Source organism: Mus caroli, chromosome 2 (assembly GCF_900094665.2).
Source record: "Mus caroli chromosome 2, CAROLI_EIJ_v1.1, whole genome shotgun sequence".
NCBI lineage: Eukaryota > Metazoa > Chordata > Mammalia > Rodentia > Muridae > Mus > Mus caroli.
In genome coordinates, this window is record NC_034571.1 from 34,568,966 (window position 1) to 34,593,647 (window position 24,682).

General features: G+C 54.2%; 1 protein-coding gene across 1 annotated transcript; it reads right to left on the bottom strand.

Annotated features, from left to right (window-relative positions):
* Nucleotides 1-2,219: 2,219 nt before the first annotated feature.
* On the bottom strand, nucleotides 2,220-23,919 carry Nr5a1 (nuclear receptor subfamily 5 group A member 1). Its single transcript, XM_021150705.1, has 7 exons — nucleotides 23,734-23,919; nucleotides 20,070-20,186; nucleotides 19,824-19,965; nucleotides 17,339-17,967; nucleotides 11,509-11,628; nucleotides 9,708-9,855; nucleotides 2,220-3,847 (listed from the first exon to the last, which is right to left on the bottom strand). The coding sequence occupies exons 2-7, from the start codon at nucleotides 20,169-20,171 to the stop codon at nucleotides 3,600-3,602; spliced, it is 1,389 nt and encodes a 462-aa protein (XP_021006364.1). The 5' UTR covers nucleotides 20,172-20,186; nucleotides 23,734-23,919; the 3' UTR covers nucleotides 2,220-3,599.
* Nucleotides 23,920-24,682: the final 763 nt, after the last annotated feature.

The window sequence follows — 24,682 nt, forward strand, 5'->3', positions numbered from 1 at the left end:
CAGGGTGTGCACGGGACAAGTAAGACAAAAGAGCAGGGTGAGTGAGGAACCCCCAAGAGCCAGAGAGGCACAGACAGTCCCTGGGCTTTGGTGGCTTCCTCCCTGTGGGTTGCAACTGGGACACAATTTCTGGAGAGCATTGGCTCACTTATGCAAATCCAGGTCTCCGGGCCTTTGTTTCTGGGGACCTAGGATGTGGAAGAACTTGAAGCCCTCCTTGTCTGTCATTTGCAGAATGGGGGATAACAGGCTCTCTCTCAGAAGACCTTATGATACAGTCCTATGCTAGTTTGGGGCACAGCGACTACCCTGCACCCAGTAAATACGCAGAGAAGGTCAGCTATGACCAGAGACATGTAGGGCTGTAGGCAGAGGAAGCTATGTTCAAGGCATCGAAGGCTCGCTCTGGGTGGAGAAGCCAGAGATTCACAAGAGAGAAGACAGCAGAGCCCCTGCCTTTCACTGGGAACGCAGACCCAGGAGGAGGAAAGGCTGGGCCAGTTGTCCATTCCCTCTGGAGCAGGTGGGCTTTGCTAAGTATCGGCAGCATACATGCTCAGCCCTGGCAGGACCCATGGCCCGTGGCTCGGGGCCCAGTGGGTATGTGAGGAGGTAGAAGGAACCAGGCCCTTGGTGGCCCATAACTAGCTGCATTTCCATGCGCTCTGAATCCCTTCCCTTGCAGAAGGCCCCTGTTCCAGTCATAAAGGTTTGGGGATCAGGGGGCAGGACTAAGGGGCTCTTTCCAGGCCTTTCCATCCTACATATCTCTTCTTCCTCCCACACCCTCTATGCTCCAGCCACACACAGTCAGCTGGTACCACCCTCTTTCTTTTTATCGCCACACTGTTCTATCTGGGCTGTCTTTGTTTCTGTTAAGCTGGTAAATTCCTAGGCATCCTTAAAAACCCAATTTGAATGACCCTTCTCCTGTGAGCTGAATCAACGACTTTCTTATTTGTGGTTCAATTACATAAGGGGCCACATCGTATCATCTGGTTAATTAACACAGTTTTCTTTAAGCCTGGACATTGCCTTGGGACAAAGCAGGAGGAGAACATCTTTTTCTGCCACCTCCTCCTAAAGGAGGTACCCTTTTTCTAATTGTTTTAGAAACCCTGGGTGGACCAAGTGTGGCCTTAGGTTAATCACATTGGTTACAGTGGGTGGGACAGTGGCTGAGCACCACCTCAGCTGAGCGAATGTGGAGAACCTACAAAGATGGCCTGGAAGAGCAGATCCAAGGGGACCTGAGGTGCTGGAACACTCAGGTATTGATCAAGCTCAGTGCTGCCACCTAGCAGGCTTCGTCGGCAAGGGTGGGGACTGAGGACAGGGTAGAAAGGGAGAGCCAGGTTGGAATCTGGATCCCCACACTGAACCCCACCCCCCACCCCTTGCTGGAGTCCCTAAAAGAACAGGGAGCTGAGGGAGGGTGTTTGCAAGGTGTTCATGAAATGGATGCACTTTCAGTATGGGGCAGAACTGGTACGACCGGGTGAGTTGAGAGGAGACCCCAGAAAGTCACAGTATCTCCCAGGGTTTGGGTATACTTGAGCCCCAGGCTTGGGGTGGGGCCCAAAGCCTAATAGCACCTGCTATCTCTCCACCCTGGGCTCTCCAACTGTCTCCCACCTCATTTTAAAAAATATCTTCAATGTGTATGATATGTATGTAGACACACAGATATTTAGATAGAATCCATCTCCCACTGCTCAGTTTCCAGGACTCTCTCCATATTCCCCCCTCCCAACTTCCTTAAGTCATGTTCTTAATCTGCTGAGTCCATTTAGTGAAGCCTGTGTGTACATGGCTGCAGGGCCTTCCAATGGAGCACTGGAGAATGGGTTAGAATCACATCCCTGAAAGACATCTGACTCTCTTGCCCCCCAGAAGCCATTGACAGTCAGTAGGAGTAGGGGATACGTGAGTCCCGCTGGAATGTTGAGTGGTGGCTTGGTCTTGTGCAGGTTCTAAGTGTGTGTGTATGTGTGTGTATGTATGTGTGTGTGTGTTGCACATAGGTCAGAGGACAACTTATGGGAGTCAGTTCTCTCCTTCACCAGGCCTGCAAGCACCTTTACCTTCTGAGCCATTTCAACAGTGCCCCTTCCCAGAGGTTTGAGCTGAACACGTTTTGGTGGTAGGCAAACCCTCACTGCCACCCAGAACCTACCCCAGGGACTACACCTCGATTCAGAATGCAAATTCACAAATGCTACTGGAAACTAATTGCAAAATTTATTTCAGGGCTGCAGGGCTGCAGGGGTTTATAAGGGCACTTCTTGTCTTGGGGCTGTGGGTCTCTGGCCTTGGTGGGAGCACGCATTTCAGGAGCAGAGGTGGGGGCTGAGCCAGGGTAGTAGAAGACAGGAGACAGCCTTGTCCAGTTGGGCAGGCCTAGCATAAGCTGTAAATCTGACGCGAAAGCAGGAAAGACAGTGGATGTCCAGTCCGGAACAGAGGATGGCTTAGGCCTCTCTCCCAGTGCTTGGTCCTACAGAGTGGCTTTCAGGAGGCAAAGCAGCAGCCAGGGAACTGAGGCCAGCTTCAAGGGTAGTGGCAAGGGACCAAAAGGATGGAGCCATGAGAAAGTCCTCAGCACTGTCCTCATATAAAGATCTGTGAGTTCTCCTAGATTTACCCATATCCCCACCTGCACGGACTCTAAGCCCCTGCAGGCCTCCTGTTGCTTCCCTAGTGGGGCTGAGGCAGAGGGCAAGCAATAGCTCTTCTCGGGGGTGAGGTGGAGTACATAGAGATGACCAGATGCCACCCTGACTCTTGGAAAGAGATGTCAGGAGAAAGCTTTGGTGCTAGTCCCCATTTCCCAGCTCAGTCCTCTGTCTCCTGCCCACTCCTCTCTCACACACTTTCCAAGGACAATCTAGGTGAAAGGAAAAGAATCCTGGTGACTGCAACCTTGCAGATAAATACCAGCCCAGCCAGCTGATGATGGGCAGGGTTAGGGCAGGAATGGTGACTACACCAGACTCCTCCTCCCTGGGTAGCTGGGCCCCGGGAGAAGGATGATCACACCAAAGTCCTTCTACAGGTAGAGGATCAGAATTAGATGGATAGAGGGCAGGAGGGGCTCTTTTTGCCCTACCCTCTCTCATGGTGTCCTCTGGGGACCAAATTTAGCAAACTCAGTTTACAACAGTGGACTTCCTTCCCTGCTTCAGTGGAGTCTGGAGACCCCCTCCTCTGCCCTCATTGATGCCTGTAGACCTTTCTTTGCCTCTGATAACAGGAGAGAGGGACAGGATGACCTCTGACCCAAGGGACATCCAGACCCACCAGGGAATCCTGAGCCTCCTCCTGGGACCTCAGATACCAGGAAAAAAAGCTGGGGGCTGATGGAGGAAGGAGTGGTTAGAAGCCCCCTTTGGGGCACTCCAAGTGGCAGACACAGGCCAATGGCTAGTGAAGGCAACCTACCCCGGCCAATCCCCGCCCATCCTTGCCCGTCATCCCAAACACACAGCTCTGGAGCTCAGGGGCAGGGGCTTAGTGACAGGCTCCTGGATCACCTAATGCAAGGAGTCTTTTGAAGGCAGTGGCATCCCTGCCTATTGCCCGCTGCCTGGCACCCAGGCTCAAGTCTGCTTGGCCTGCAGCATCTCAATGAGAAGGTTGTTGCGGGGCATCTCGTTGCCCAAATGCTTGTGGTACAGGTACTCCTTGGCCTGCATGCTCAGGGCCCGCACCTCCACCAGGCACAATAGCAACTGCTGGAATTTGTCCCCGCAGTGTGGGTAGTGACATAAGGTGTAATCCAACAGGGCAGCGTTGGCCTTCTCCTGGGCGTCCTTTACCAGGCTGTGGTTGTTCAGGAATTTCACATCTGCAACGGGAGCAGCCCATCACCCTCTTGTCACTGTGCCACCAACAAAGTTGGGCTGACACAGTCACCAGTATTACCAGCACCATACCACATTCCCAGAGGATACCACCCTGTGGGTGCAGAGACTGCTATGAGCCTCTCAATGGCAGCCTCCCCACCTCCACCCTGTGGCCACCGTCACTGACATCACTCTGTATATTGTCCCCAGATGTCTCCCTGTGCTTTCTTTGTCTTTGTTTTGTTTGTTTATTTTCTTTCTTTTTTGAGACGGGATCTCACTATGTCTCCCTGGCTGGTCTGGACCCACTTGCTTCTCTCTGCCTCCCAAGTGGACTAATCCGTGTTCTATCAGTATGGCCGCCACCATCACCAACCACTAAACCATATCACCGGCCCAGTCACCATTGCTGTTGTCACCATGGTTACTTGACAAGACCATCCAGAGCATCAGCAGATGTATTGCTAGTGTGGTGTTTACACCTCTCTATTTCCTCATCTATGAAATGGGGTGCACTTGTCTCTACCAGGATGTAAGGTACCGACTTGTGAGAAAGCATATCAAAGCCTTCCTATAGCCATCACCCCTTCCCTGATAGACACCACCATCAACATCACTGTCCAAAGGACCTGTCTTAGGGTGTCAGACCCATGAGCGCTCTGGGCATACCCTGGAAAGAGGCTCAGTCATAGGATTCTGGGGTCAGCTTCTTTGCAGCACTGTTCATGATGAGAAGGGACATGGGTGAGTGCATTCGGTTACGTCTGGGAAGTTGGGGAATGGATATACCCAGAGCACATGGAGCCATGTTGAAAAGCAGGGCAGAGTGCCAGGTAAGAGAGAGTGGGAAGAACTGAAGGTTTGCAAGGCAAAGCCATTTCCATAAATGTAAAATGGCACTGAAGTAAAGTGTAGCTTAGAGCACACTGTTGGCCTGGCACTCATGGGCCCTGGTTCTATCCCCTATACTATCAAAAAAGGAAAAGAGAGGGTTGGGGGAGGGTGGAAAGAAGGCGGGCGGGTGAACAACAGGCAGGCAGCCTGGCTTACTAGCCCTCTCCATACAGACATGCTGTGTGAGAACAATGGTCGCCACGAAGCTGCAGATAGACATGGAAGGCCAGCTCCCAATGAGAGAGAGAGGAGCAGGTGGCTCAGTGTGGACCAAATGTGACTGGGGCTGGAGTGTGGTGATCAGTGCATCCTTGGGCCTTAGTCCTGCCTCAGACACAAAAGAGGCCGTTGGAGTTGGTTAGGAGTGAGCTGCCTTGTGGAAAAGTCCCTGCCTGTTCTGCACAAAAGGTCACCTTCCTCAGGGAAAGGGGCTGGAAACAGGGTGTCCGGGTCCCTCTCTTGTCACCAAGCCCCTGTCACAGCTCTCAGCCTCTATCAGCTCATGTCCTGCTTAGGAGTTTAATTAACATCAGACCCCCAGCCTACCCTAGTCTCTGCTGGGCTGTCATTTCCAGAGGTTCACAAGATGGGTCACTCATCTGCTTTCCTCCCTTGAGGTAGGTACCCCAGTCTTTCTACTGTGGGGGAGCTGGTCCAGCATGCGCTCTTGGCCCTCTAATCCCTCTTAACACCCACTGCGCCAGGAAAGCTGAGGTGCCTGGCAACCCTGATCCTCCGCCGCCCCCAGCATACCCGCTGAGGCCTGTGTTGTCCAGAGATGGATTTAGGGAAACCGGAGCTGGCCTGAGTCGTATGGCAGGATTTGGCAGCTGCTGGCTTCTACCCTGGCTCCCATCACCCTCCAATAAGTGGGCTAGGGTCATTTTCTTCCTCCCTTCCCTGGGATTGCCACCAGTTCACAGACATCTTTATGCCTTTTAGGAAAAAAAAGAGGGGGGGCTCCCTTTGTCTAGAGGAATATTCTGCGATTACAGCCCAATCCTTCCTTGCCTCAGTCCCCCAGTACAGTGAAGCCTACCCAACTGTACAGAGCAAACTGGCTCTCTAGCCTGGCTGGCTTCAGGTACATTTCAAGGTGATCACAGGAAGTCATTCCACTAAGCTGGTCTCCTGGAAGCAAGAGATGCCATCTGTCCTTGCCCCAACCCCTTTCCCATCCCTGTATCATCAGCCAGCACCTCCACACTGTCCCTGGGTTATTCTTACATTCTTAACAGGAGAAAGATGGGGTCTGCCTCAAGGCTACCCAGTAAAGGGGCTCAGAGGAAAGAGATGAGGTGGAGGAGGATGGGCCAGGATGCTGCTCAGATGGAAGGGATGGAGGCACCAGGGCCTCGGCTTCTGGCTTTACCAGGATTTACTGTTCTCAGCAACAAGCATCAGGGACTCAGGATGACAGTGGGGTAGAAGGGGGAGGGCACAGGGCAAGGACAACTTTCAGGGACAGCCCCTCTCTAAGAAAGCTCTGGACTCTCAGTTCCCACATATTAAGACCTCCATGGCCCTGGAGCATGGCAGCAGCTATAGGGTGGGTGGACACCCACAGCAGCCATAGACCAAAGCTGGGATCCGTTTCATGGCACCAGCCTGGGTCATCCCTTCAGATATCTAGACTGCAAGAAGTTCATTCTGCAAGAGTGTGCCTAGACCACTCACAGGTATCAGGGAAGGATTCAGACCCAAGCCTGTCTAATTCTAGGAGCTGCAGGACTTCCGGCTGTGGGCGGGCAGGGCGGGGCTGAGATTCCTAGAGCTTCCGAATCAGGTTCTCTGCAACCTATGGGGTTAGCCTAAGATCCCACCCTGGGTCTGACTTCACACCTAACTTTTCCCTCACCTGGAAACCTTAGATCAGTTTACCTCTCTTCTCACCCAGTCTAAGGGATGGAATACAGCCATGTCACACTGAGTGCGGTAACCTTTGCTCTCAGAGCCAGGAACAGGCATCGTCTCCAACCTGGAGATTCTCCCTTCACATGCCAAGGGGCCCACACCCCAGCTCTGCAACCAGAGGCCACCCCGGAACCTATCTTCTATAAGATGGGGCAGGTCAGGACAGGGACCCTTGCTGAGTACCAGCCTGGGCCCTGAGCCTGCAGAATGGACGGTACTGCCCACATCCCTGGAGGCAGAAGGGGTGGGAGATGGCACCCCACCCTGGGAGCAGCCGCTAGCTCCATGAGCTGGGGGCCCCCGGGATCTCAGAAAAGCCCCCTTTTCACGGTTTAATTGAATATTTGAATAATCCTTTCATTCCAGCGAGGCATAAAGAATGTTGTCCCAATAGCAGTGACTCAGGCAGGCGCCCCCGCGCACAATGGCCCCTCGAGTGGCACTGCTATTCAGTCCGTCTTTTGTTGGCTTGGAGCGGTGGGTAAATTGCAAACGCTTAAGGGAATGCTGCCGTGCGCCTCAATGGGAATCAGGAAATCGAATGTTAGGTCAATCCATTAAGCTTCGATTAAGTCCTCGGCGGAACAATGCCGGCCGGGCCCATCTTCATAAACACTGCGATTGCCAGGAGAGAGGCACTAATTTTAATTAAGCCTCCTTACCTGCCTCTGAGCTGCCTGAGATGCTATTTAGACGCCAAATGGCACCCTTCTGCAGAGACAAGCGAGAAAGAGGTGTGTGGAGAGGGACAGGGTGGGGGTGGATGACAGTTACTGCCTGGGGTTGAGGCTGCCCAGCCCAGGGCGGTGATGCTGAGGATGCCATAAGCAGGCTGACTAGATGTCTGTGGACAGGTGGCCAGCCCTGTTTTGAGTTCTAGTTCCTGAAAGCTCAGCTTTGACGAGGAATCCTGCATTTCAGAGTCAGAAAGCCATCTATCATCACCCAGCTACAGGTGTTGCCTGCTGCAGGGCTTAGGCTATCAACCTACTATCCTACCCCAGGCTGCAGCTGGAAGGGCCTTAGATGGTGATATGCAGATGTGAGGTGGTCATGTTATTCCCAGAGTGGGAGCCATTTCAGAGCAAGGCTCAAGGTACCCAATAACCAAGGCCATGCACAGTTCATCCCCTGTCTACCTTGTAGCCTCCTCTCTACCCATCCCCTTCCCATAACTTCCAACAGGCTGTTCCTTCTGTTTGTTTCAGCACACTCATATTCACACTGCAGGGTCCAGCTTAGATATATGTACTGCATCCTGCATCCTGCATCCTGACCCAGTAGTTACCCAAACTCTGATCATACTGGACTGCTCACCTCCTATCCCAACATGAAGTCTCTTTCCAAGGACTCTATGACCCAGTGTATTAGTCAGGGTTTTCTCTAGAGTCACAGAGTCTCAGTCATTGTCCCCTCATTCTAGGCTCCAGTAGGTTGAGGTCCCAGAATCACTGTCTCCTGTTCCTCTGACACCCCCTACCTCAACCCAACTTCAGGCCCACTGAGCTGAGAACTCCTCCGCCACCATGGCCAGACCTGAGACAATAAAGCCCTCAGTCAGACGCAAAGCACGGATAAAGACTGAGCCTGTAGGCTGGTTTGTTCAGTCACTCTGGCTCATCTGTTTATGGACTTAATAAGGATGATTAATAAAGAATATCAGCACACACTTCTGAGGGCCAGGATTGTGGTAGAATTGCCTCATTGTATCCTTGCAGCATGTCAAGGACACTGACGGATGTCATTTCACACATGGGGAAATAGAGGCTCAGAGAGTGACTTGCTCAATTGCACAAAGCCAGAGAGATCAGAGTTAGACTCCAGGCAGCCATGCACTTATCCAGGCTCTTCCCACGCTCCCCACTCTAGCACTGATCTCTCTTAAGTTACTGGAGGTGAAGTTAGCATATGGGATGGGAGAGGGGTGCTGAGCTGCCCCAAGTCAAGGCACCACTGAGTCCAGCCCCAGGAGAAATTGGGAGGCCAATGTCCAACTGGGCCTAGTAGCTTTGCTTGTAGGAGAAAGGGGGCCGTGGGGTTCTCTTAGGGGAGAGAGCACGGCTGGAGCTCTGACTGATGCTGAGAAGTCCTCTTTGCTGAGCACCTCACCCAAGATCCTCCCAAGCATGGCCAGGGCACCTAAAGCTGTGCTACACTCTAAGGTGGCAACTTCATTTCCTAACATTCTGTGGAACCCTAGACAGGCTGAGAGTCCCAGGCCCTTGTCCCCAGCCACATGGAAGTGGCAAGTAGGCCAACTCTGCCTGAGCACTGGGCTTCCTGACCAGCTCCCTTCTCCTCTCTGTTTCCAAACACTTCTTACACCCTAGGAAGCATCATTGCCAGACTGCCACAAAGCCATATCTCCATTCTGTCTTCTCTCCAGTTCCATACCTGCTTCCCCACTGACGAATCCTCCGCCCAACTCACCCACGGAGACTCTCTCTTCCAAGCTTTCTAGCCCAGGACTTGGGCTCTCTGAGGCATACCTCCATAATAGTTGCATCGTGCTGCTATGCAGTCCCCCATCTATGTATTCTGCCCTTTATAAGACACTTGCTGTTCCCCTAAGTACTGAGGGTAGCAGTTGGGGTCTTTCCCATTTGCTATGTTGTTTCCAGTTCCTGGCACCAGCAGATGTTTATACAATGAATGAATGTACAGGTGAAGGGATCTAGAGTCAGAACTTGGGTCCCTGTAGTTCAGGGAGTTAGGGAAAAGTAGGGACCCTAGGATGGGAGCCAGGGAAGAGAGAGTCCTAAATGCAGCAGGCATTTACGCATGCTAGGTATGAAGAGCAATTTCTGGCACAAATCAGGTGTTCAGAAAGGTCCTCACCCCATGGAAAATAAAACATAGACAACATCTCAGCCTTCAGGATTTCACAGGAAGAAACCAAGTCTCTCCAGGGAGCAGCCAGGCCCTGACCCACAGTGTGCCCTTATAACACTCACTGTGTTATAGGAGGATCCTTGTCCCTTGGGTTTTCTAAGCACAGTAGGGCCCTCAACATCTTTACCACCCTCTACTGCAGCGCCTGCAGAGGCCACTCACCGAGGCTGAAGAGGATGAGGAACTTGAGGCAGACGAACTCCTGGCGGTCCAGCTGCAGTGCATGCAACTGGAGCACTAACTCTTGGGCCCGCAGCACCAGGCTGTGCAGCAGGGAGCCAGCCTGCACAGCCACTGTGCTCAGCTCCACCTGTACCGGCAGAGGGCAGGTCAGGGAGGTGGGCAGAGAGACAGGGGATTGGATGAAAGGGCACAGGGCAGAAGGTCCTGGGCAGTGACCTGGCTCAAGCACTGAGCCTCAGCCTCACTATTTTGCCAGCTTTGTTCCCTCTGTTGAACCAAGCTGAGCCCCCATGGCTGGCCTCATCTTTAGTGGCAGTGGAGCAGGCACCAGGCAGTGGGAACACTGCGGAGCTGAAGGATACTTCATTTACAAAGAACTGCCTCCAGCCCTGTAGTGGGAACAGTTCTTGTACAGCTGACTCTGACAAGTGCCCTTCCTGGGGCAGGGGAGAATGCAGTAGGGGTGGTTCTGCTGAGCACAGGAAATGGCCACCATATAAGAGCTGGTCCATCAGAACCTACCTCGTTCTCTGTCTGTCTGTGTCTGTCTCTCTTTCTCTGTCACACACACACACACACACACACACACACACATTCATGCAGATATATTCACAAGGCTGTTATCTGTTCCCTGAAGCTATGGTACTCACATCTGCACATCCACGCCCACTCCTGCCCTTCAGTGGCTATTCCCAGCAACACAGACACACACCTGCATACGCATTTGTGCTTACACTTGTGCCAGGCAGCTATGGACACCCACACATCTTTGTATGTGCAGAGTCACACAATCAAGCATAGGTGGGTGGCTATACCCAGAATGTTCTCGCAGCACCATGTATCCCCCAGATCCTATCTTTGCACTCTTGTGGCCCAGAGTAACCCCTTTTGACCAGCATCCCCATTCCTTCTTCCAGTGGCCTGAAACATGGGAGATAAGAACCCAAAATGAGGACACAGGTCCTGAGAGGCAGGGGGTGGGAAGTAGGACCTTGATCTGCATTTTGTTCCAGTACCCACTGTGCCCACTATTCAACCTGTGTCCCCTCATGAGGCCACTCTCCTGTCTCCAGAGATTTTCTTTTCTTCCTCCTACTTCTTTCCCTATACCTCCTCTCACCATCTCTGTGCTGTCCTCTTTAAATGTGTCTCCAAACCCTAGCACTTTAGGCTCCTTCACCCACATCCACTAGGAACCCTAATATCCCTCCTGTGGGTGGAGGTGGAGTTCAGGAGTTTCCAGGCCTTCTCCATGACTTCCCACCCCTGTAATACATTCTCTGATCTAAAAGGGCCAAATTCTGAGTCTCTCTGGACTCTCTGGACTTTTCGCCCACTCTTGTGTTCCTTTGTTCGTTCGTTCATTCATTCATTCATCATTTATGAGAATGGAGACCTACAGGGTCTCACTTGCTCACCAGCCTTTAGCAATGCCTGTAACCTCATCTCTCACACTTGCCACCCCACAGTTCCTTGGCCCTATTCTGAATCCCTTCTCAGAGTCCTTGATCCTGCAGCATCCACATGTGTGACAGCATAGACTGCTACCTGTCACTTCAGTACCAGCTGACCAACTCTGCCTTATTTTGGGGAGATCCAATTCCACTGTTATCTCCTATAAGAACCTCCACTGACCATTCCACACTGTGGCTCCTCAAAAGGCCCCAGGACAGAGAAGCCTGGCTAGTGCATGTCCCTGAATTTGGAATTTGGGGTGTCCCGAGTCAGCCTGGAGAGGCCTGGGATTATGCAGGACTAGGGGTTTGACCAGTTCAGTTACCTCCTGTCCAGTAACCAGCAGAATGCTGTCTTCCTTGCCGTACTGGACCTGGCGGTAGATATGGTCCAACACCAGCAGCTCGCTCCAGCAGTTCTGCAGCAGTGTCATCTGGTCAGCCACCTGTAGGAAAGAATCATGCAGAGGTCTAGCTGGGGACTGTCCTCCGGGCCCTTCTCTCAACTCTCTGCTCAAAGTCTCAGATGGTCCTATCTGCCCAGCTGTTTGCTTCATTGGGGCCCAGTGAGGGCCTTCTTCAGGCCCCCATTAGATGTGTGACCTCACATGTGTCCCAGAGTTTTTCTGGACCTCCATGTTTTCAATCGTTCAGTGACTCCAATGTTTGGAGAGGGTCAGTCACATATCCCACACCCAGGAAATGTCAAAGACTAGGAGCTAATGCTGTGAAGACCAACCCTCACCACTTATGCCCAGTAGAGGACCTGTGATCATGGCTGCCCCTGCAGGGTCCCTGGGGGGAGCTGCAGAGGTACCTAGGCTCCTGGGGAAGATAGAGGAGCTACTTGGCTCACGGGCTCTCAGCTGTCTGCAGTGATAACAGAACAATGAGCAAGGTAGATTCTAACCATCAGGGTGCATTTGGGCCTTGGAGCCCAGGGGAGGACAGTCCCTGCTGAGTATCCCCCAACTCTGGGGTCATTGCATCCTCCCACAGAACAGACAGATGCTTCCAACAGGAGCAACTTCTGCTTAGTGCCATGATAACTACAGCCAGAGATACTTTGCCATCTCCTCCTTCACCCCTATACCCAACCTCTCCTCCCTCACTGTCCTATCCCCACTCACCTCCTTTTCCCCACCCAGCCCAAAGACTTTCTTTTTAAAATAATTGCTTTACATTTGTGTGTGTGTGTGTGTGTGTGTGTGTGTGTGTGTGTGTGTGTGTGTACCACAGTGTGCATATAGAGGCCAATTCTTGTTTTCTACCACATGGGATTTCCAGGAATGGGACTGAGGTTGGCTAGATACTCCCAGCTCTCTCTGGACCACACCTTGAAGTGACTACCACCAACCTTGCTGCATGTCAACCCCGTTGACAGTCACCATCATTTTACAGAGAGAAGAAATTGAGCACTGAGCTCAGGCAAGGCACCTATGGTTGTACAGCTCAGTGTGCCTCTAGGTCCATGCTCTTTACCAGACATAGAAGACAACCTCCCCGCTTGTCCCACTTGCCACCAGGACTTCAGAGTCTCCTACAGACTGGTTACCTTGTCCATGAAGCCCCTGCTCAACCCTGCTTTCTCACTACCCTTTGGAGCTAAGATGGCACCAATCCATGCCCGTCTTTCTCGGTACTTTGGAGTATGAGAGGGCAGAACTGGCTTCCCCCATGCCACTGTTGGCCCTTCAGGCATCAGCAAGAAGCTGATGAAGGGGCATTCACTCCATAAAACATTCATCCTTCCCTCAAGCCCAAGGAGAGATAACTAGACATAAAGACTAGCTCTGTCCTCGGTTTAGCAGCCTTTCCCTCTTCTCTGGGGGTCCTCAGGCAGGTGATGAGAAAGGAGAGGACAGGTGTGTGGGCTAGTCTTATGTCAACTTGACACAACTAGAGTCAACTGAGAGGAGGGAACCTCAGCTGGAAAAATGTGTCCATACGGTTGAGCTGGAAGGAGGCCTACAGGGCATTTTCTTAATTGGTGATTGGTGTGGGGGGAAACATACCACTGTTCTAAGCTGGTGGTCCTGATTCTATAAAAAGGCAGGCTGCTCAAGCCATAGGGAACAAGCCAGTAAGCAGCATCTTCCTTGGCCTCTGCATCAGCTCCTGCCTCTGGGTTCCTGCCCACTTTGAGTTTCTGTCTTGACTTCCCTCAATGGCTGTAGCTCAGGATATGTAAGCCAAAGAAACCCTTTCACACCTAAATTGCTTTTGGTTTTGCTTTTGCGTTTCAACACAGCCATAGTAATCCTACCAAAGACAGAGGGTCAAAAGGAAAGAGCATCCAGACAGTCATGCAGGCTCCTCAGGATCCCACCCACCCACCCCTGCTCCAACACACAGGGCAGGAGAGCAGGGGGGCCCTGCTTCTGCCAGTCCTTACCCATCTCCTCTGGGTCCCAAACCCAGACCTCTCTGCTTGTCCTGAGCCCCATCACTGTTAGAATAGAGATCTCCATAGAATCCCCATCTCTCCTCACATTTCCCTCTCCATCACTCTTTCCAAGGAGTAAACTAAAACTCAGTGCCAGAGCCCCTCATGCCTGCCCAGGTGACAGATACTCATGGGACAGATAGTAAGACTGAATCACCCAGGTGAAACCAGGCAGGGGGATCTAGGGGCCCCTTAGAACTTCTGGATGCCTGGGTGGAGAAAAAAAAAAACCTATAAAAAGGTCACAGTGGCAACAAAGTAAATAGAGACCCATGTGGGTGACCCAGAAAGAGGCCCAGCAGGGTTGAGCATTCTCTGTCCCCATCTCAGGCATAGGCGCAGATACCCTTGTGCCCAGATGGAAAAAGCAGGGCAGGAGAGACGATAAAGAGGAGTAATAGGAGATAAGCAGACTGAGCCTTGGCAGAAGGCAGAGAGGTCACAGCGACCTGGGTGCCCAGCCCTGCAGCAGACTCTACCCAGACCTCAGCTGTGGGGCTGGCTGGCCCAGCTTGAGGACCGACGAGAAGGCTGCAGCATAAGGCTACGTACGCTGAGCACGCCAGACCCCGGGCTGCAGCCCTTCACCCGGTCATGTGCTCTCCTCAACCATCATTTCCTGATCTGTGATAGGAAAGGACGCTCTTCCCTCTTCTGCATTGAGACAATCGGGCACAGCTGCCACTTGAGAGGGCACAGGGCACCTGGTCCAGCCCCAGAGGTTCTGAAGGACCTGCTCCATTTTCCTTTTGGCCAAGCAAAATTTCCTATCATGCTCACCTCTTCCTGTGGGTGGGCAGATACACACATGGGTACCCAACTCCAACATACTGCGACTGCCTGTGCTCTCCACGAGAAACTGCGTGTGTAAGAATATCTCTCAGCCCAAAGAGCTGGTTTCCACCTTCCTCTTGCCACCTTGGGAACAAGGTCATTTGTAGTCCTGGCTCGGGGTCCCTGGCCAGCCCAGCCTGTCTGTTGAGTCCTCCTATGGCCCATCACAAATCTTGGAGCCTTGACACAGCAGTCTGCATCCAAGAAGGGTATTGATGGTGTTGTACTGACCTCTCCCTCAGCAGGCCTCTCTGGAGCCCCTGGGGTCTGATCAGTCTGGCAGCCAAGGCCAACAGGCTCAGTAATTCTTCAGGGTCTGACACTCCATGGCTGACCATGGCACACTCCTGGCTGAGCAACTGTTTATCAGCCCAGTACTGACAGACGCACTGTGTCTCAATAAACCATCTATCTGAGCAGTTATCTGCTGCCAAGGGGGGCCTCCGTGGGGAAGGAGAGTGGGACACTGAGGAGGGACAGATGTCAAGATGGACTGCCATCACCTCCTCCAGCCTGTCCTTCCTGATGACTGTGCTGAGCACCTGGTAAAGGTGAGTCTATCACTGGTCAGGTAACAAGTTGGTACACCACCAGGGGCAAAGTGGGTCCTGTTTTACAGAGCTCAGAGGTGTGTGGGCCTTGTGTGTCCTTCCCTGTGTTCTTCCCAGAAGTCCTGGGAGAAGAATGGAGATTCTTTCTTATACTACAAATAAGGGCCGAGCAGAGGGGAGGAATGGACTCCGCCAATGGGGTTTCTCATGTACATGTCAAATTCTTTACCTGTTCTAGCTCACCCAGCCTTTACAGGGTACCAGGAAAATATCAGTTAGGCTCCTCCTACCCTTACAAATGAAGAAACTGAGGCCAGAAGAGCAGAGTTACTTGCTAAGTCCACGGGTGCATGCCCTGACCTGTCTTCTGACCACTTCTGCAAAGAAACCTTTGACTCCCACAGATGTAGCAGCTGTTTCCCCTAGGTCCTCTATTTCTCTCCACGCGAGGCACTCGGGGACCTGTTCCTTGACAATCTACATATATCTTCTAGCTCTCCCTACAGCTTCCTGGGTCCAGTTCATTCTGATGTCCCCAGTGCCCATCTCAGAGGCTACCCTAGTTATAGAGACACAGATTTCCTAAGTTTCCTAAATCTCTCCTAAGATTTGCACATGGCACGGTGAGAACCAGCTCACTGGGCAGCCTCAGCTCTTCTGACCTGCATGTCTGGCCTCTATGACACAGACCCTCCAGCCTGGCAAAGCATACTGGCTCTAGCGAGTCTGTAAGTGCTGGGCTCGGGCTTATCTGCAAGGTCCCTCAGAAGCAGCACTGACTATGGTGAAGATTTGATTCCTGGGCTCCTTTCACAGGTTCTGGGAAGGGGAAGCAGGAAGGTTTGGGCCACAGAGAAGCCAGAAGCAGGAAAAAACACTCAGCAACGCTAGGACAAAAGCCCTTCCCATCCTGCATGACCCCCCACCTCCCCAACCAGGAAGGCGGCCAGAGGAAGTGCCCTGCCCCTGAATCCAAGATCCAGGAAAGCTGAGAATGCTTAGCTCCTTCTACTCTCTGTTCAGGGACTTCAGGGAATATTTGCAGCGTCTTGGGGGGCAGGGAGGGGAATCTTCCAGAGCGTTCAGTACAGGGAAGGTGGGAGGGTCTAATATCTGATCAATATCTACCTACATCATTTGGCCTAGAAAGGGCCAGTGAGAGAAGTCACTCAAGACAGAGACATGACATGAGGAAATGAGAGTCACGGTCAGTCATCAGTTCCTAACTCCCAGAGTCCCCTGGGGGGCTTGAGGTTCCCCCATAAGGCTCAGAAAACCCATGCTCTACCTTATTCCCCTCGATGCCAGCCAGGCAGGCAGTGCCCCCAGCCCATCTGGCCACATGCCCAAAGGAAGCCCAGGCAGAGTGGCGTCAGCACTGACAGCCGCTCAAGGCTGCAGTGCTTCCCGCGGGGGGGGGGGGCAGGGGCAGCAGCCAGCTGTTTATAGCTAGCCTCAGAACAACCAGGGGGGCTTGACCTAGGAGGGTCAGGTTGGGTTGTACCCATGCCAGGCAGCAGTGAGTCTGTCTTGGGGGTGGTGCGCATAAGGAGCTAGGTAGGATACTGCCGAATCAGCTCTCCAGCCTTAGGGCTTCACACTAGTAGATGAAATGACTCGAAAGTTCTTCCTGTTGCTAGCCTTAGTCCCTCCAGCTGTGATCCTGCTTTCTTTACCTTTATGTGCACTAATCCTGAGAGAAAGAGGGCACTGAGATGAGGGAGGGCAGTTGCATGTGGCAGGAATTCCATCTAGTTATCCTACATTCTTGTACACACATGTTTGCACACACACACCATCACCATCACCATCACCATCATCACAGGGTAGTAAATCACATTAGCTAGGTAGTACTCAGGTCCACAAACACACAAAGTCATACACCCAGAGCCACATCTTTGACAATTGAGGATGGTGGGATTGGGGTTCTTACTGAATAAATGAGAGGATAGGATGGCGGGACCTGCTTCTGACATAGGCTGGAGATTTGGGGGCCAAGACAAATGTTTGAGGGAGCCCAGAGTCTCAAAGATAGAGCTGTCCATAGAAATGCCGAGAGAGAGAGAGAGAGAGAGAGAGAGAGAGAGAGAGAGAGAGAGAGAGAGAGAGAGAGAGAGAGAGAGAGAGAGAGAGAGAGAGAGAGAGACAGGGAACAGCAGGCACCAGGAAGCTGCAATAGCTCAGAAATGCCCTTCTTCCATGCAGTGGTACTTCCCCAGACACTGCCTGAAGCCACTAGGCTGCACTGTCCATCAGAAGGGTGATAATGGGCAGCTAAGATTAGTAGCTAGAGCCAGGGACTGGGGGCTATGAGGAGGTACCCACCTCCAGCTCCTTAAAGACCATGCACCTTCGTGCCCAGTCGACAATGGAGATAAAGGTCTGGTCGGCCATTCTGCAGAGGAGGCTGAAGGGCGCTGGCTGGTCAGAGCGGCTTTTGGCTGGCTCCTGCAGACAGCCCACGATGCGAGCGCGCACCTGGTCCTCCTCTGGCTCTAGTTGCAGCAGCTGCAATATGAGCTCTGGTACATTGGGCCCTCCCGAGAAGGGCTCTGGATAGCTGTAGGGTGGCCCTGGCTGTTGAGGGGGGCTGGCATAGGGCTCTGGATACTCAGACTTGATGGTGCGGTTGGAGAAGGCAGGATAGAGGTAGCCAGCCAGAGGCCCGTGGGGACCAGGCACAGCCATGGGTAGAGATGGGGCTCCAAAATCACCCAGCGGCCCACTGGGTGGGCCAGAGACCAGGGCCTTGGGCTCCGGTGTGTGCAGGCTAGGGGGTAACATGTAGTCCGGTGGGGGAGGGGGTGGCGGGGGCACCCCCATCGGTGGTCCGGTCTCCAGCTTGAAGCCATTGGCCCGAATCTGTGCTTTCTTCTGCTGCTTCAAGGCCCGGTCTCTCTTGTACATGGGCCCAAACTTGTTCCGACCACCCCGCATTCGATCAGCACGCACAGCTGTGGGCAGGAGCAGTCTGTCAGGTTCTACCTTCCCAACTCTCTGCCACAGATCTTTTCCCAAAAGATATGTCTCTCTCACACACGCTTATACCATTCCCCATTCCTATTCAGTGGTCTTCATCAGCCTTGGTTTGGCATCCCAGGCCTTTCTCCACATTCTCCTGACCCCATCTCCCTCTCCTCCACCCACTCACCCACCCTCCCCTCTGCCTGGAACCTCTTTCTTTTTCTTCATTTACTTAACACCCAGTCCAATGTTGCCACCTCCGGAAGTCTCAGAATTCCCCCAGGCAGAACCTCCTGTCCTGCCCCATACCTCAGACTGAGAGCTCCTAGGTTCAGGTGCCCCGTCCAGGCTCTGACAGGGAGATGGGGAAAGCAAAGGGGCCCTAGTCTGCTTTGCTCACGGTGGGGTGCCTTCTTGATTGTACAAAGCTTCCCCTACAGCAGTCTACTGTGAGCCTGGGTTTGGTGCTGGAGGAGGGGATCTATTTTGCTGACCAGATGTTTTTCTCCTGGCCAAGAATGTGTCACCAGCCAGACTCAACAGGTGCATCTCTGCAGCTCCAGTGTGGCTCCAGCCCTTGCTCAGACAGGACCCCACCCAAGCTCTGAGAAAAGGGAGAGGGGTGGTGTTCCACACAACTAAAGCCTTGGGAGCCTGCCCTCCACATATCTTCCTGCCGGGAGGTGAACAGTGGGGCTTTGCTCCCTCAGGTTGCTGCGCAGGCTCTGCCACCCACAATAGCCAGCTCTCTGCCTGCTCGGACCTGGACCTAGGCACGAGGGATCCAGACACCGGACAGGGTACCTCCTTCAATCTGAGTCCCTCTCTAGGTAGCAGGATGTTTCCACAGCTTTCCCCAGCCTTCAGGGCCTTCTCTGCAAAAACTTTAGCCAACAGCTGCTGGCTGGGCGCTCAGCCCGACTGGGGCCAGCGGGGTAGAAGCTATGACTGTCCACTCTCTGAGTCTCTCCTGATGGACCATTGCTTTCCTCTCTGGACCAAAACAGAAGGGGAGAGGCAGCTATAGGCCATTGTTCCCTTCACCCCAACCTTCTCAGGGGTGGACTCTGCATGGGAAGGAATCTCAATTCCTGTGAAACTTACATGCCTAGACAGACGGACAGACAGACAGATGCACAGTCTAAAGAGTGATGGACAAATGGCATCAGAAAGTGTGATAGTAATGGCAGTTACAGCTATTCTGCCGAGTCTTTCCCTTCACATCAGGCAACTCCCGCTTTTTCTTACTCCCCCCTCCCCCCAGTCCTCCCACTAACACAAGGCGAGCATTACTTTTTTACTTCATTATTCAAATGGGGGCATCTGCAGCTCAGAGAAGTCCCTAGTCTACAAGTGATAAAGCTGGGATTTGAACATGGTCAAGTTATTGAGAGCTGTGGCTTTGGCTGGTATGGGGAATTTATGGGGGTGTCTGGGAGCTTCTCATACAGTGGGACTATTGGGGCACAGTTCTGTCCTGGAGAAAGACTTGCCTCCCGGGGTAGGGGTGGGGGGATACTGGATCTCAATATGATGACTGGCATGGTTACCTTGCCTCAGTCTCCAGAGTCCTAGGATTTCAGGGATGGGCCACCATAGTCTGGAAGTCTCGTTTTTGATATTTTGGGACTGAGCCCAGGCAGGCCCTAACATGCTACACTCTTCTGGCCCTAGACTCCCTAGTTGCCTCTGCTCCCTGCAGAGCTGGGGCCCCAACGTCACGCCGAGGGGCCAATCACCTGGATCCAGAAACTGCTCCGTTTTCCCCTCAGCCCCTCTCCCAGGCCCGCCCGCGGCTCCCTGGGGCGGCCAGCAGTCAGGGGTCCCGGGCGTGCAGGACGCGCACCTTCCAGGCGCATGCCCACCGTCAGGCACTTCTGGAAGCGGCAGAAGGGACAGCGCTTACGCTGCGTCTTGTCGATTTTGCAGCTCTGACTCTCGGTGCACGTGTAATGCTTGTTGTTCTGGACTGTGCGCTTGAAGAAACCCTGCTCCAGAGGAAGGGAATGAGCGCCAGGTCCCGACCTTCGTTCGCCGCCCGCACCCTTGCCACCCGCTGCCTACACCCTCCCTGCTCCCGCTTTGCGCTCACCTTGCAGCTCTCGCACGTGAGCAGCCCGTAGTGGTAGCCCGACACCTTGTCACCACACACTGGACACAGCTCGTCCAGGTCCTCGTCGTACGAATAGTCCATGCCCGCGGCGTCCGCCTGTGGAAGGAGGATCGGGTCAGCGCGGGCCAACGGCGACTGGCTTGGGATTGCCCTGGTCTGTGCACACGGGGCGGTCCCTAGCCCGGGCCGGGTGCGGGGGTTTGCGGGCCATGTCCCTGCGCTGCAGTTCAGCCACCCGCCGCGCTCCAGGGCTGCTTCCTCGCCGCCTCTGCTGCGCTCGATCCGGGACCCTCGGATTCGATGCGTTTCCATCCAGATTCGTTTGTCTGAGAACAAAACCCCGATTCTGAGAAAATCAGATAGGCTCGGACGCGGGCAAGACAGACGCCAGGGAACCAGGGCGAAGTAGGGCACACAGCTGGATTGTTCTGGGGGCCCGACAGAGACCCGAGGCAGAGAGTCTAAAAGAGACAGAGACTCCAGCCAGTACTGCTCAACGGAGAGGGGATCCTGGGTGACAGGGACAGGAATGCGGTGCCAACGACATTGGGAGAGATTCGTAGATGGTTGATTGGGTAGGTAGGTAGGTAGATATTGATAGATTATGTAGATAGATGATAGATAAATGATAGGTGAGATGGATGATGGACAGATGGTGATCGGTGACTGAGAGATGATTTTAAAAGATCGATATACAGTACATAGTGAAAAGACGAAAGACCTGTGATGGGTAACGAAAAAGACGGGATCAGAGGCTAGGAGTGACAGGCCCAACGAGAAAACCACGGAGACACAGAATCAGAGACACAGTGAGAGACACTGAGCAAGGAGAGACACCCTGGAAAGACCGAGGCAAGGAGAGTGACAGAAACACAAACGGAAAACCTGAAGGATGGAGGTGCCCAGCGAGAGGGTCGGGGATGGGGAGACAGGCTGCGGCTCGGGCAGAGAGCTCCAAGGCGTGGCCCCGTGGAGGGACAGGGGCTGACCCTGAGAAGCAGAGAACCCAGGCGCCGGGCCGCTGGGTCCGCAGACAAAGCCACGCAGCGACGGCACCCACCGGCGAGCCGAGACGTCGGGCCGGGAGCGGGCGTAGAGGGCGCAGCGGGGTCGCGGGAGCGGGGCGGAGACCTCCGGCGGAGAAGGGGTACAGAGAGTGGGAGGCAGGCTGCGGTAGACCTCAGACGGAGAGTCCAAATCCCGAAAGCCGTGGCCGGGAACGTGAGAGCCAGTACGACGGCGGCGCCCACCCAGGCTGCTCCCGCGAGCAGCACCCCGCCTTCGGCCCGCACCGAACCCCGCACCTTTTGGCCGCGCCGCCGCCCGCGATGAAGCCGCACCCGGGCTCAGCGCTGCCCGCCCGCAATGACGGCCACTCGGGCCGAGGGCGGGGAGACCGTCCCGCTCTGCCCCCGCCTCCCCGCGCCCGCCGCCCGCGGGGCTGCTCGAGGCGCACCTGGGACCCGGGCCCCTACGCCGCACTGCGCGCTTCGCGAACCCGCCGCGCGGGGCCGGGGTGACCGCTCTATATGCGCGCGTGCGGTATCCGGGGGCGGAGGCGCGGTCCTTGTCCTCCCCACAACCTGGCCTGTGTCCTGCCCTCCCTACAGCTCCACTCGGCCTTCACCCTCACCTCCTGGCCCTCCAGTCCCAGCTCGATCCTCCGAAGCCCGCGAGTTCTAAGAGAATTGGGGACCCTGAGCACCCCCGGAATCCGGTCAGGTGCCGTGCGCGGGGAAGCTTCGGGCCCCCCACCCCCACCCTGCGCAGGGAGGAGGCGAGCTCCGGTTTGCTAGTCCAGTTTAGGGGTGCCGAGGCCTGAACGCTGGTCGTTTGGCTGCGTGAAAGTGGTTAAGGGCGTGAGTGGGGCGGTGGGCAAGGAAAAACTGGACTTTTGAGTTAGCAGTGCCACATTTGCCTCTTCAGGCTGCAGGCACCCACTCCAGCCCTGTATCTTAATCCGAAGCCAGCTCTCCCAGAGTGTGGCTGAAAATGGATGTGGTGCAGTGGACAGCAAGAGTTCCGGGGGGCGAACCCCATTACCAGGAGTCTCCCTCAGGGTGCTCGCCTGGAAATGGGATGTATGGTCAATTCCACTCTACCGCATCCCAAGGTCTGGTAAGCAGCCGGAGCTCCATGGGCGCAGAGCCCGAAAAGCAAAGCCGTGGGGCTATACCCAGGCGCCCCTGTGAGCTCTGCTCTAGCTAAGGGAGAGGGGGAGAACGCGGGGGAGAACTACTGGGCTTGCGGGTGAGGTGGCAGAGCAGTTGCTCTGGGCTGGAAGCGTGCACCAGACCAGATGGCTTTTCAAGTTAAGTAACTGAGGTTGAGAGATCTTTGGATCTACTCAATCCAGCCCAGTCTCCTTAGCCACCAGGGGTGGAAGTCAGTGCCAGGGACTGGAAATGGACGCCAGAAAGCCTCAGTGGGGAAGCACAGCAGTTATGCCTTGGCAGGGACCCACCCATTCAAAACTCTGTGTGGATCCCACCCGTGGCTCGGGTTTCTGTGGGTGCTGGACTAGGGTGCTTGGACAAAGCTGTGCTTGGACCTAGCACAGCGAACCTCTCAAGTCATTCACCCGATGGAACCACCGAATCTAACCGACTTGGCTGTCCAGTCCTAGCTCAGGCAAGTCATTCCCTCCCGTCCTACAGAGCTGAGTTGAGTGAAATTGCGTGGCTGAAGTGGATGAATCGTAGAAGGAAGGAGAGCGAGCCAGAGCAGGCCCTCTCCCCACACTGAGCACCTAAACCTCAGGGATAGGGGCTACACGGGCTTATTGAACAAATTCCCTCCAGATAGGAACCCTCAGAAAGTGAAACTGGGGAGGGAATGGGGTTCAGTGGCAGACCACGCCCAGTGTGAGGCTCTGCTGTTCATTTCTTACATCGCAAAAACACAAACAAAACCAAAACAAAAGCCCCCAGATGAACCTAGGCTCAGAGGCCAGCAGGCAATGGGGATGAAGGAATGGGGGTTGGTTGGGATTCTGACTGGGCATCTCTCGAGTAGCCCACCAGGGGCATCTTGGATAATGTGGACACTCCTCTGGGCTAAATCCCTGGTGGGATGGGGGATGGGCACCAAGCTGCTCTCTACCTTTCTGCCTCTATCTCAGCCCTTTCCTCCAGGGTTCCACTTAATGTCCCCCCTTCCTGTACACCCTTATAGTGACGTACAGCCCTTCATCCATTTACCCAGGGAAGCAAAAGAGACACTGGCCCTGACTTACAGTAGAAACACAGACATACACATATGGAGGCTCAGATACCTCCATAGATGCAACTCAGACACGCAGGCAGCAAGACTCCAAGACCAGAAGACAAACCTAAGAGAACCCTCAGGACAGACACAGAACACCACACCCTCAGGAACTCCCGGCTACCTCTAAGACACCACCAACCACCCTCAGACCCTACTGGGTCTGTCGCCATAGGCCTAGCTCCTCTGTAACACACCATAGGAAAGGTGAGGGGTATTGTAGTGGGGAAATGGATCTAGAAGGACCCCTGGCTTTTTCCCTGCCCAGATTGGTGGGCGCTGGTCATTCTGTAGAGCAGGCAGTGACCAGTCTAGGCCGGAGCAAGGCACTGAGGAGGGAGGCTGGCCATTAGAGGCCTGGGCCCCGGCCTTCACTTACTGAACGGAAGGAGAATTCTCAGCCGGATAAGGGTGGACACTGGGCACCAGGGTCCTGGTGGGGAGGCTCCCAGGCCCCAGGTAGGGCAGTGGCTAGCGGGCTCTCAGAAACTTCTTCACCAAGCAGCGGGCGAGCAGCGGCGGACTGGAAACTGGCCCTGTCCGATCGTCCTTTCCTCCTCCCCTCGTGGGTGGGGGGGCCACCGGAGGCCCAATTGGTCTCTGCCCCCACGTGACTCTGCAGGCCTTTCTCCTCCTTTGTTGGTGTTTCTCTTCATTTGGGTCTATATCTTTTTTCACTCTTCTAAAAGAAAAAAAATATCCCTATCTTTATGGGGGCCCTGGGTGGGGGCAGAGGCCAAGGCACTGGAGAGGCCTTGGCCAGCTGGCTGTCCAGGCTGCTGAGGGAGCCTGAGGCTGGGACCCCATGTAGGCGGATAGGCAGCGGCTTGTTAGCGACTGGGTGGGAGTGGGACCTGATTTATGGCCTGCTCCCTCACCAGGCTGGGAGTTTCTCCCCTTGAATGGCTTCCTCCCTGGGTCCTTGCCTGGGCTGCGTGGTCCAGCTTGTCCCAGATCTGAGTGAGGAGTCAGAATGGCTAGTGTGGAGAAATGGCATGGTGGAACCCATCAGGTGGGGTTTGTGTGGCCTTTTTGGTGGCTTCTCTGGGAGCTGCAGATATGGTCCATTGGTAACTGGGGAAACTGAGGCTATGCCAAGTCTGCTGGACTAAGGGTGTGGCTTCAAGGACTTCAGGTAGGACTATGTGGGTACTAGGATCAGATAGGAAAGGAGGTGGGGTTTTTTGTTTGTTTGTTTGTTTTGTTTTGTTTTTTTGTCTAGATGGCCAGGCATCCCTGCTTAGCCAGTTCCGGAACTGGCCTAGCTCTATTGGATCCTGATGGCTGAGCCCTTCATGGTCCCCCATCTCACACCTCTCAAGTAACCC